The sequence below is a fragment of the Ambystoma mexicanum genome, chromosome 7q, assembly GCF_040938575.1.
Source record: "Ambystoma mexicanum isolate Mex_15411 chromosome 7q, UKY_AmexF1_1, whole genome shotgun sequence".
In the NCBI taxonomy this organism is placed as follows: domain Eukaryota; kingdom Metazoa; phylum Chordata; class Amphibia; order Caudata; family Ambystomatidae; genus Ambystoma; species Ambystoma mexicanum.
Window position 1 is genome coordinate 788,693,456 of NC_090941.1, and position 13,893 is coordinate 788,707,348.

A 13,893-nucleotide genomic window follows, 5' to 3' on the forward strand; every position below is an offset into this window, starting at 1 on the left:
AATCCAAATTGATATTACATAAATACGGTAAATTTTCTGTGGAGTCTGTTCTACATTATTGGCAGCAGAAGCTAATACCAATAATACTTTATGGCCTGGAATCACGAGACATTTCAGATGTGAAGGAGCTCGACAAAATTGAAGCCAAATATTGGAGAACCCTTTTTCATCTGCCACAATCTGTACCCATTGCGTGTATTAGATACGAACTTGGTCTCATCTCTCTTAGGGCTAGATATCACTGGCAGCTCTGCGCCTTGCTCAGAAAATGTTTAATGAACATTGAATCAGAGACCATAATTGCTATTCTGGCGAAACACCTGTTTCAATCACCTCAGAAATTTACAGTGAAATGGACTACTTATGTATACGAAATCATGGCATCAACAGATATTGATGTTGAAACCCTGATCCTGAATCCCAATCGTGCAAAAAATAAAGTGTACATTCACGATTGGCGGACGAATCGTGAACTCTGCTTGAAATATAAACATTTCGATATGCATTTTTATCCTGATAAGAACATGAGATGTCCAGAAAAATATTTGCTAAAGTCACCATCTCCATACATACGCAGTGCATTTATGCCAATACGATTCAATTTATGGTTGACTAAAGACATCCTGGCTCAGCGTAAGCAAATACCCATGTCGGAGAACTTTTGCCGGTTCTGTCGTGTTGTGTCTCAAAAAGAAACTCTAGAACACCTATTAGTAGATTGCACGGCACTCTGCTCAATCAGAAACAATACATTTGGGAAAAATATATGTGTGGTTGCTGCGGTCCAGTCATCCTTGAGATGGTCTTGTCTTTTAAACTCAGCCAATATGAGTCTAGTTATTGCATCAGTAAACTTTCTTAATAAATTGCGCTTAGATACCCCTGAACTTATCTAAAATAGTTATAAAATTAAAACATGTGGAAATAATCACACAAAAATTGTTGAACATGTATATATTATGTACACAGATAATGTAAATTTTGTATGTCTTAAACAATTCCAACATCAATTTTATCTAGACAATTGTTAAAACGGAAATGTTTGAAACCTTCTTATAAAAATGTTCTTGTAAAAATCTTATGGTTAAAACAAGAAATAAAAAAAAAAAAAAAAAAAAAGATGTCTTGAGATTTGCTTCCCTCACTGTGTACTCCCCCCCCCCCCATGACTTGTAAAGCGCTCCGTTGCTTCCCACAGCTAGGTCTGTGCAGATTAAATACAATAATAATGCCATTTTAACATATTACTTTACTTTTATTTATTCAGACAAGGTCTGCCACAACACAACCATATTCTACATTCCCAAACCCAGTTTCTGACCTTGGCAAATTTGTACTTTCCGTTGCAGGGTTATTATCCACCTTTTGATCAGAAACAAATGTATTACCCAGACTTGAACTAAATCCCTTTTTATGTCCATAACTGAATCATCCTCTCAAATAATATTTGTCACAATATACATTCATAGGATCTCCGGTATAAACTCTTAAAATCGCACTCTTTGGACATCAATTGATTCAAAAGCGAGTTTTTCCTGAAACTTACCTTGGGGCTCTCGTACTACTTGTCGAGCACTATTTGTGAGAACACCATCTGACCATTCTCTGGTGTCCATGTCAATGTGTCCAAGTAACTGATGTCGAGGCATGGCCTTGGGATTCATAGTGTACTGCTTTACGACTTTGCCAACTTTGCTAAGTGCAGCCCTCAACATCTTCCACAGTGTAGATTTGCCAGCACCACTGGGCCCAACAATAACCACGCCCATCCTCTGCCGTAGCTGCTCATATAGTTCCAATGCCTTTTTGATCTGGTGACAAAAATTGATTGCACATTTCTAAAAGCAACTCATTTGCACCGTTTCATGTAATTGTATATTGCATCTCAAGACAGTAACATTAATTTTAAGCAATTCGGAAAATAAACTCAAAGGATTGAATGCTATCCCACCAGGTACCTTGCTAGACTCCCTGCTTTGCCACTAATCCTCAAATGAAAACACAGAGCCTTCCATGGTATTATGAATGTGTTATGTTGAGTTAACCAACACCAGCAACGTAATGGTGGGTTTATAAAGACTTTTAAAAAAATGTACATCTAAAATGTAAAAGTATAATAAGCAACTTCAGCTAAGTCACACATATCACAGTGCCACCTAGTAACCATCAATGGAATTTCACGTTCAGCTTGGTGCGACAAAAGCCATGCATTGTGTGTTTGCCAATTAGCTCAAATGCAAGTCTGTTCTTTGTCTTATAGGGCAGCACTATTTTGTACACAGCTTTTCAAACCAAGCCAAACGCTCTCAAGGATGTAGACACCTGCATACGTTTAAGCCCTATTGGGGATTATCAGTGCAGTATAGTCTCGCAAGGATCTATGGGACAAAAGACTTGCGTTTGAGCTAATTTTCATACCCACAAGGCATTACTCATGGGACTCAGAACTGGAGGTGAACTTACAGTGATGGCTGCTGGGTGGTACTTTACCAAGAATAACTTTACAGAAATGGCTCATCATACTTCTAGATTGGGTTAGTTGCCCTCATGTGGGGCAAACAACCTTGGCGTAATCTTCAAATCCACTCTCTCCTTCTCTCTTCACATCTCGGACCTTGCCAAAACTGCCCACTTTCAGCTCCACCTCCTCAGAGGTATTCTATCTTTTCTCACTTTCCCCAGAAGCTCAATGTCTCCAGAGCCCTGGTTCTCCCCAGGTTGGATTACTGCAACAGCCTCTTTCTCAATCTGCCTACCTTTACTCTTTGCCCCCTACAGCTAATCCAGAACAGGACTGCAAGGCTAATGTTTGGCCTCAAGCCCGGGGACCGTATCTCTACAGCCCTGAAATCTCTCCACTGGCTCCCGGTTGCTGTAAGGATCAAGACCAAGAACCTCTGCATCATCCACAAGGCTTTCTGGGGCCTGGCTCACACTACATTCAACTCTCTCTTATGAAATACCTTCCTCCTAGAGCCCTTCACTCAGCCACCTCCAACACTCTGAGGGTCCTTCACTTCTCCAGGCAGAGAGTGGGGGTAGATCTCTCTCCTCTGCAGGTGCCTCCCCCTCTGGAACGGCCTTCCTGCCCCTCTCAGACTTGAGCTGGACCACCTTAAGTTACAGAAGCAGCTCAAGACCCTCCTTTTCTCCTCTGCCTTCTTGCTCCCTTGCTAACTTACCAGTCTACTGCGCCAACTGGTTCCTTGCATCTCTCAGAGTCTCACTGGGTACCATGCTCCTCCACGACCAGTCCTCCTTTGCACGGACTCACGGCCTACCTTACTCTTAGGGGCTGTAACTGTAACCTCCTACAGCCCTCCGGCACTTACCCGGAGCCGCGCTGCCCTGGTTGTTCTTACTCGGAGCTATGCTGCCCGGTTGCACTTCCCCCTTTCCTCTCCCTTACATGTCCCCCTCTCCTTCCCCTTGAACTTCTATTATCACATTGCACAATCTGAATGACACAAGGCCTAGTAAGATCATTGGTCTTGTCCTCCCCATCTCCTCTCTCCCTTGTCTTGTGGCGCCTAGAAACAGTTGTGTACAGGTGTGCTACAAATGCCATATCATATCATTTGTACCACACATGTCTAATACCACACGATTTAAAAGAGGTTAGCTACAGTAACACATTATCTGCACTCTGCCACACAGATGTCAGCATCTGTTTGTCAAATTTAGAAAGAGGCTGAAAACAATTCTTTGCTAAACTGATCAATCCTTTGCCAACAATTGTCTTCAGCTGATTATTTAACATTATTTTAGAAACTGAATTTTTCAGAAATAGAAAAAAACATTGATTAAGCACAGAAAGATACAGCAAGTAAGAGGGTTCAATACTTCGCTCATTTCAGAGAAGTGGTTCAATCTGCAGCTACAGTATCAAATTCTGACAGTATTGACTCCGACCTTCATCCTTTCATGGTTGATAAATGGGCACCATTAAACAGGGTAATAAGAACACCTATTATTTAAGTGCTTAGAAGAAGAGAGATATGGAAGGAAGTGCTGGGTAAATAGGATATACTATCAATGTCATGCATATATTGAATACATTTTACTAATGTACTGGATACAAATTACAAATGAAGGCCATAAGGTGTTAAAGTGGTGAATTAACACAATGTTTACATGTATTTAGATATATTGAGCTAATCAGATTACATTTTCACAATAATAAACTAATTATTCTTTTCTCATACAGCAAATCACTAAACCTTTTAGGACAATCAAGACATGTAGGCTCACCAGGGTCTTGCTCAGATCCTCAAGGTCCACTAACTCACTGCACTCACCCACCTGACTAGGAATTATCTCCAGCTTTTCATCTTCAAAAACTTGCTGTAATGCTTCACTTAGCTCCACATCTTCTACATCCTTGAAGTTAATTCCAGCAAATACATCTTTAATTAAGGCATCAAACCGGAAGCAGTCAGCAAATGTTAGCTTGGACATGGTATTGAGTCGCAAAGCTTGAACCACCATATGACTTTCATTACCTGGAAAAGAAATACCATGATAACATTTTAATACAACTATTTCTAAAGTAATAGTCAAAAAACGTTTGACAATTGTGTGGCTGTGAAACCTAATGATGAGCGTAACAAAGCCTGCACATCTTAGTAGGCTGTAGGCCAAATTACTTGAGGACTAGCTTAAGTACCCGGCTTTGCACGGGATGTCCGTTCTCAGATTTATTTTTATATTCCACCGAAAAAGATAAAGATGAACAAATATTTTTCTTTGCCACAAAGGAAAAACGCGATACATGTTAATTTCACTAATTAATTGACCACCACATTTTTATTTACCTCCAATTTAAATTTGCACATGAATATCTTATTTGTATGCATACTCTGATTATTTGCAGTGTTGTTAGCAGTGGTGGCCATTTTTGCTGCTTAACACACACTGCAAATAATCAAATTAAGCATACAAATATGATAATTCGTGAAATTAACATATCGAGTTTAGTACAAAAAAAGCAAGACCAGTTTAGCACAGACAGCGCAATGATGAGCATTTTCTACAAATGACCTGTAGAAGCGCGCGGAACACACCAAAACGTAATGCCAAAAAAACAAAGAATTGATTATCTCGGGAATAGGATGACCTATCAAGCTCAAAATAATTGCATTAATTCGGCAATAAAAGAAAGAATATTCCATGCAAAATTCATGATGCCAGACCCTCACCGTTCCCAAGATCAACACCATATACAAACCCACAAACACGACTTTGCTTTATATATATATATAGATACATGTACAATATTCTTCAACAGTGCTGAATTATTGTACCATATAAAAGACAAAGTTACCTACTTTGTAGTAACACGTTTCTTGCAGATTCTTTACTGCCTGAAATCGCCCCAGACATGCAGTTTGTATACTGGCAAAAAGTCCAGTGTTAGCCACACACAGGTATCAGAAAAGGAGGTGACTTTAAAAACCAAGTTTATTCAGGGATTTTACAGACCTGTGTGCAGGGACTAAATAGTGGTTCAAACAAACAAAAGTCTTCCAGGAAGTCTCCTGACCCATTCAACTCAAACGTCCTGATTTAGTCTCTTGGTAAAGCACAGAGCCCTTCTCAGGCAGCTCAAAGTCCCTTTGAAGGTTGGACTCTGGGGCTGCTTTGGTGCTTCATGATGATATCCTGGTTGATTAAGTGCAAAGGGGGAGAACGTCTCCTCTCCATTCTGCTGGACACAGTAGACATAAGTCCAAGCCGCCGTGTAGATATCTAGGAGCAGGTTCTGAACAAGCAAGTCCTTCAATTGGCTGTCATTCTAAGGCACTGACCACCTCCCTGTCCAAGGGTCCTGGGTATTTCTGGCCAACAGACCACTCTCTCTGTTCGACACTTCACAATAAGCTAATTACAAAGGGCCTCTGCTCAAGATTCTCTTCCCTATTCGCATTTCTCCTGCATCTCCTTGATGCACGCCACATGCTTGTTCCTTTACCCCTTCCTGATGTATGCTCTTAAGAGTCAGGGTTCACCAAATTATCTTCTTATAGCTGGGGTTCACGTCTGACCCTTCCTCCCCCTTCTCCACTCTCTGCCTCTTCTTGTGGGTGTCTCTTCACCTCTCTTCCTCCACTATTGTACCTTTGCTCTGTAGTGAACTCTACCTCAATCTGCCTGCAGTCCATATCCCCATGGCTTCCTACACCACCTACACTACTTTGATGTTCCTCCAATCCTCCTCTCTACCACCATCTTTACTCCTTCTCTCCACTCCGCTTTCCAACCTCCTCTTTCTAGCCGCCTCTTTCTCCTTCACTGCTCTCCTTTCTCCAATGGACATGAAACAGCACTAGGGCCTTTAAACCTTTTTAGGGGAAATGGGCCATTGCCTCAAAGGGGGCCTCAGGCTGCTGACAATCTTATATACTACTTTTGGTACATTAAATGTCTGCTTTGTTGCATGCAATTCACAGGCTTCCTTTGCTGCCACCTTCAAGCTGTTGCCTCTCTCAGGCATTAAAGTATCCATCAGAATTCTTATCAGTGTGTTAGCTTTTTACTCCAATTTCAATCACATTAGCACCTTGCTGACAAAGAGAGCCTAAAAGCTTTTCAGTGGACATTTAGCTCCATGCTGGCTGCCTTTCTTTGTTCTGTGCAAAGGCCAATAATCCTGTTCCGTGATAATCCGCAGCTACACACCCACTCTCACCATTCCTTTATTTTTCCTTTATTATCTATGCATCCCAGAGGTGCCTCAAATTGGTTTTGACAGCTTTAGGCTAGGAGGTACCCAAACATTACTTTGAAATAGGCTCCCATAAAAGACCTGACATCTTCAGTCAGCCCTGCCAATGGGGCGAGTTGGAGAACCCCCCACTCCTTGCATCTGAGGAGGCGGAGCCCCAGGGGACTGTAGTCATCTGGCCACTACGGAATGTGCCTCTCAGAGTGGTTGGTTTCCCTGGAGCCATGGCTCCCTCTCAAAGTGTGCTCACTGAATTCTCTGAGTCCATGTCGCTGACACTATGGTAAACTACATTACCCAGCAGCTCGCCGGCCAGGGGATCAGGATTGTGCAGTAGAGCCTCCGTGTGGGACTGTAGGGGAGTTAGCGTGACTGCTCCTGGAAAACCAGAACAAGACTGACTGCAGGCAAGTAGGTGTGCTTACCTCATGCATATGGTGAAGATTTGTACAGACAGACTTCAGGAGCCCCACAAAAACCATAGAATGCTGCTGATATAGAAAGAATGATTTTCAAGATAATACTGCACACAGCAGACACATTTGAAACTTCATAGTTTCCCAGAGGTAGCATTCAATAAACCAAAAAGCCAGTACCAAAAACAGACTAATAAAAGTTTAACAATAGGAAATAATAGTCCCATAGAGACTGAACAATCTCATGGGTGAAATTCTGAGAATCTGGGGAGCAATCTTATAAACTGCACCACGACCTCATGGATATGAAAGGGGCTGGTAAGCTTTCCTAGCATCTCAGACCCAGAGGAAGTAAACATGAGTTCTTTAATTGCTGTAGAGCCTGGGAAAGCACTGCACCTTTAAAATGGTTGTTTGGAGGAAGGCTGCACAAGCCTTTAAGCCTTGGAGGGAGAGGGCCAAGAGTTGCTGCTATCTGGAAGCCTTGAAAATAGAGTCTCTGGCCAGCGCTTTTCAAAAACAATTTCCAACACCTTTGTGGAACTGTAGATCTTCAGGTTTCCCCCAGCAATAATTAGGAAAGAAATAAACAAGACCTGTGGCAGGACAAATATATTTTCGATCCGACAAGGACCCAGACTAAGAGCGCAAAGAAATACTCTTTCTGGAATATCAAAACAAGAAGCAGCAGCAAACTGGGAGAAGGAGGACATGTTTCCTGTTGCTCCGTGTTGTGGCAGAAAGACAGTCACTTGGTACAAGGTGGCTAGTTTTCTGGATTCCCTACCACTTCCTGGGCCAGTGGTGAGTCAAGACTGTGTAGCCCCTGGAGGGATGTCCCCGGTGAAGTGTTTCCTTTTATTGCATTAGACTAGGGTTGGACATTTGAGCTTAGCATTTGTGAACTTTGTTGGTCAAAGTTCGGACCTTTTGTGTTTTATAAGACCTGCGAAGATCGTGAAGAAGGATACATTATTAAGTATGAATTATTAATACAGTTTTATGTTTTAATACCTCTGTTATGCCTGAGATTTCATAAGGGATGTCAGAATTATATTGCAATTTTGAATATGTAAGCGTCAGCAAAGACACAAGTCCATACAAGAAATAGTAAGGAAAAGACAAATGTCATTCCAATTTGATCGTAATTCCTGAGGGGTAAGTTAAATACATCAACTTATGACATGCAAGATACATTAGGCCAATTAAAGCAAAGGGGATTTTGGTGGGTATATGTGAAAAGAACATATCACAGGTTATGCCCAATCCGAAATTGCTGCATCAAATGATGCTGCATGCTGGAGTTTGTTGATTTTAAAGTGAAATAAATTGGAAGTTGGTGAGGTTCTTGGGGAATCGTTACAAGAAGAGAAGCTGTCCAACAGGAGAAAAGCTGATTGGTGCGACACCTGACTATAGCTGATGACAATCCTCCTTAAGAAGGTATTTCCCAGAGGGAGCTGAATGCAGAAGCCTTTGTCTCAAGACAGAAATAGATGCTGTGATGAATCCAAGAATGTCATAACTTCTTTCCCTTGGAGAGACCCAGCACCCTTTGTAGCCAGGGAACGGCAGCCGCTACCTGATCTTGACCGCGGGGTTGGCTATATGAGGGAGGACCCCCTGAGGGGAGGTAGCTCTCAGGGAAACCCAATGAAATAAACTGAGGAAATCACATATTCTCCTTTTCCCTTAAAGGGTACTTTCCCCAGTCCCCATGCCCTAATTCCATGTTGTTACCCTCAATTCTCATCTCAGTGCAAGCATGAAGTGTCTGGCCATCAGATTCCCAGTAGGGAGACTATGCAGGCCCCTGGAACGAGGAAGAGGCAGGGGTTGATGAGGATTACACCCCAGGTAACTTGATGTTCATCTCCATTAAGTTATCTAAAACCTGACTTGCCATCTGAAACTATTGGAAATGCTTTTTCCTACTCTGTAAATAACTTGGCAAACTTCCCTTCTAAAATTACTGTAAAAATTACTTCAACCCCTACACAAATTGTCAAACTCGCCCTTATGACTTACTAAAGGCATTTCCTCAAACACTGTCTGGAAAATAACACAATTTGACTTTCCTTTTTCTAATGATGGAACCACTCCCATGAGGAAGATGAGCCGAATAATGAACATTACGAAAGGCCAAGAACACACACTGCGCTCTAGTTGTTGTGACTGCCTGACTGCAGGCGGGACATTTAAACAGAGAAATTAGCTGAGTATAGAGGCCTGCAGGGAAAACTACTATTTACTCTGTGCTGACTGAGGGACTAACAGCCAGAAGTGAGGTCAGTGGAGCCAACCGGCCAGGAGAGTAACTAGGGAGAAAGACTGCACAGACCAGTAAACTGCCGGATTGCCAGAGTGAAGGGGACCGCGTCCCGATGTGCAGCTGTACCAGAGAGCAGCTTCTGCGCTACTGGAGTCCAGGAAGGCATACAGCAAGAGAAGCAAGCAGGATGGGAACTGTACGGCAGAGGCAGCAAGCCCCAGAGAAGACACCGGGATGCCCGCAGGCCATTGGCTGTTCGTGGTGGGAGAAGCTATTCTCATTGCAGCAACCTGGTGATACCGCCCGAGGGAAGAGGGGACACCGGTGCATGCAGACAATGGTGCCGAAAGGAAACTAAAGTAAATGCTAAGACTGAAACGGAATGAAAGGTGACATATAATTTAAAGAAACTGAACCATATACTAACAAGAGACTGTGAAAGTTGCAAGTGTGCACATTTATTCAAACAATGGTGCCTGAGGGGAAACCGAAGCAAATGAGACACAGCGAAAGTCGCCAAATAACTTAGGGAAACTGAACAGTGTTATAAAAAGAGACTCAAGTGTGGATATTGTGTCCTTTTGCTGACACCTGTTTTTACGACGGGTGTTTTTCTGGACTTTTTACAAAAAAAACCCAGCAATTTATTTTTTGGGGGCGGCAGATAAAGGGTAGGGTCGGAATAAAAAAAATAGTAAAATAAAGGTGGGCTTGGAGGTTAACCCCCCCACAAAGAAATAATTAAAAAAAAACATTTCGATTACTTTTTTCATAAAAACTCCTGCGGCAAAACACCGGTCGTAAAAAAGGGTGTTGGTGAAATGACATGGAACCCAAGTGTGCAAAGTCCGAGTATAGGAAGCCCTGGCAGCAGAGTATATCAGGCTTTTCAAGACACACGTACATGGGAGTAAGTGTAAAGCCCTGGCAGGAGAGTACACCAGGATTTACAAATCGGAAGTGTTTGGGAATATGAGAATAAATGTATGAGAAGAAGTGGTGTCTATATAAACAAAAGCCCTGGCAGGAGAATATACAAGGCACTCGCAAGCAAGAGGTGTTTAGGAAAAAGGCAAGCCCTGGCAAGAGAACTTTCCAGGCAAGGTCAAATTGGACAATATTATATGATGGAATCCTGACAGAAATAATAACCAAGGAGTGTGAGTAAAACATATCCCGGAATAAGAGGAAACCTGGCAGGAGAGTACATCAGGCAGTACTTTGTATACTCAATCGATTGAAGTAAAGGAACTCGGAGAACTGCCATTAAGTGAAGAGAAATCCTGGGGAAGGAAATTACCCTCTGGCGCTGCGAGCTATATTTACTTGGAACTTTTGTGTCGGAGTTAAACATTTCTTCTTTTGAACATTTATACACTTTTTAAGGCCGAAGCAGGGGTGGACTGGGAAGCAAAAGAGGCCCTGGAAATCATTTTCAAAGTGGCCGCATGTTACACATTTTCAGAAAGCCCAACCCTTTTCCTGTGGGGAGGGGGAATAAGAAAATACCACACAAAAGAGGCCCTCAGTGCAGAGGCCCACCGGGAAATCTCCAGAGTTCCCTATGGGCCAGTCTACCCCTGGGCCGAAGTCATTTCCCTCTCACATTAGATTTGATTTTAGAATGTGAGGGGTCAGAATAGTACTTTGGAAACAGGACTTGTTGTTTTGGGCATTTTGACAAAGGACCGACCCATTTGTTTGGTTTCGGTAGGGAAAATACCTCTTAGAGCAGGGACATTTTGTTTAATGAAAGTCTATAGCCAAAAACATGAATCCACTGTGTCAGAGTTTCATTCCTGGCACTTCACAATGTTCAGAGAGATTTGGGATCTGGGGGACAGATTGAAAGGAGGTGCTTACCCAACTGAGTTGCCTGGTGCTGTTGATTACCTACCTGTCCCGGGACCTTTAAAAGACAAACCAAACATGAGTACAATGACCACAGTGTATTTAGATACATGTCCCAAGAAATAATGTAATCCTAGATAGCAACGGAAAGTATAATCCTGTTTACAAACTCTGCCACTAAACTTAGAGAGCGCATGTAAATGAAACTTTTCCAAGTATATTTAAAATATAATGCCCTACTGTCTATCATTTTGCAGGGCTTTTTAATCTCTGACAGTACCCAAGTATTAATTAATTCCTAGAGCTTTCACAGGGGCAATTTATAGCTGGAATTTTGAGTATGTGAGAAATGTGACTCACAGATATTTTGGGATTGATATCTTCTTGACCTGTGAAAACCATACCTTACACAAAAGAAACATTCTGAATAGATTTTTCTACCCCTCACATTGGAATAGGAAGGAGGCTGATTCCCTCCTAGAAAATAATAAACATTTAAATAACCAACGTCATGATTCCTAATAACACTTTGGAGAAAAGAAAAGATGCTGCCTTAAGTGGACTCCTAATGCCAAGTAAAGATAATTTTCTGACTCAATTTCTACTGCAATTGTATGATCTCATGCTTGTGTAACCCTTCAATACATCGAGATAATTTACGCTGCAAAAGAAAAGCTTCCACCCTAAGCGCAATCCTGTAGATAATGTAGCTAAGTTAACCCTGCCAGAAATGTTTATATCTATGTCCAAAGCTAGAAACTAATAGCGTCCAACATTTTAAAGTGATACAATTCTTGTGAGGCAAGTATGTTTCTCTTATGCAAACACTGGGTCAATTGCTTTAAAGAAAACTAACTGAATTATTCATTTTATTTTGAGAGTGGTTTGCATTTTCTGAACTCAAGGTTTGAATACCATTTGTACGTTTATAGTTGAGAGGATTTTACACTTTTGTATAGAATAGTTATTCAGATTTGTTTACATACAAATGAATGTCCATGTGCATTGTGAATGAAAACCATACCGAGATAATAGCAGCTAGGTTGTGTTTCTTTTCTTTAGACAAGGTGCCTGCATTTATGTGAGTATTGTGGGTGACATCCCCAGCATTCAAATTGGGGGAACATCTTTAACTCCAGGTGTTGGCCTGGTTTGAATCCTTCTTGACTGGCCGTACTCGCTCGCTCTCTCCTCGTTTCGTTCTGCTTGTTGTGTTCCTCAGGGCTCCGCCTTGTCCTCCAACGTTATTTAACATCTACATTCTGTTGTTGAGAGGGAACAAGGTCTGCACCCAAAGGTGGAGGACCCACTACAGCTACAGCATTCCCCGGCTAGAGGAAGCCAAGGCTGCCAACCAGGGTGTAGGACCCCAAGGAATAGCCACATTTCTTACCAAGACAAGAACTGCCTTTTGTCCAGGGGAAGGGAGTCAGTCCTCTGGACCAAGAAGACAGTTCTTCATTTAGTTAGCTTAGTATGTAAGGGACAGAGTTAGGTTTTTGACACTGGACATAGGGACTACTTTTGGACATTCCGACACTGGTTATTTCTGTTGAGACAGGGAAACCACTCTTAGAGTTAGGACAAGATAGGGTTTTCTTTTCCATCTTAACCTTGAATAAAAGTTTATAGCAAACAATATGATCCCTCCGTGTCAGAGTCTTACTTCCGCACCAATACAACAATGTTTGAAATGTTTGCTATGGTAATGGGATGGACCAAATCCTAAAGATTCTCGGTGACCCATGGAGAAAAAAGCATGAATGTTTTTTTAGGATAGGGTCCTGGATTTTAGAGATCATGGAAAAAGGGTTACCCTTTGGGCAAACATACTGAGCAATCTAGAAAGAGCATCAGATCATCTAAAAAACAACATTAGAGTTTGAAGATTATGCCAAAGCACTAACACTGATTTGAATGCAGATCACTTTATATCTGGGGAGTGAAGAATTCATTTCACAAATGACTAGTAACAGTGATGAATGTTTTCTACAAGAAACATGAACACCTTTTAACAATTAAGTAGCGTATTACAAAAGAAACAAAACATTTGGAATAATTTGGAAACTTCAAATAATTAGGATCAGTCTTGAGAAAGCCTGTGCTGCCGTCAGCCTATAGACCGAGCAAGTGTGAAAAAATGGTTGCCCACCTGCCTATTATGCATTTGATTTAATGAAACTCAATTAGCCACAACCAAACATGTAACAATCCCACTGAGTATTCAGGATTAATTCAACAGCATATGCATGAAATACCAATGACCAAGAAATACCAATTGTACGTATGAACACTATTTTATTATCTTACAACACATTGGGCCTCATTACGAGTCCGCCGGTCCGGACTTAACGTTGCCGGTATAACCATACCAGCAGTGTTTACCGGATCGGTGTATTCGGACCTTAGATCCCGGAAATACCACCACCAGAAACCGCCACCGCGGAGTCAACACACCCGATAACTGCGTTGGCAGAGAAACCCCCAGTTGCCGGCAATACGTAACATTGGGCGCATTAAGAGTAGCACAGACAAAGAAACTCTGCCACAAAAATAGTGGGAAAACTGTGGACACAGTGGCGGTATCGCCGCCACCGTGGAGATGACGTTACACACAGTGCCTGGTGAGC

At 42.0% G+C, this 13,893-nt stretch overlaps 1 protein-coding gene across 3 annotated transcripts in view; it reads right to left on the bottom strand.

Moving 5' to 3' along the window:
- The window catches only part of DYNC2H1 (dynein cytoplasmic 2 heavy chain 1), a 3,314,293-nt gene that overhangs the window by 1,918,340 nt on the left and 1,382,060 nt on the right, over positions 1-13,893 (bottom strand). For all 3 annotated transcript variants that reach the window (XM_069639013.1, XM_069639012.1, XM_069639011.1), the window contains exons 37-38: positions 4,303-4,502; positions 1,547-1,811 (exon numbers count right to left, since the gene is read on the bottom strand). In XM_069639013.1, the coding sequence (XP_069495114.1) occupies positions 1,547-1,811; positions 4,303-4,502 (465 nt within the window). The remainder of the gene's footprint in view (positions 1-1,546; positions 1,812-4,302; positions 4,503-13,893) is intronic.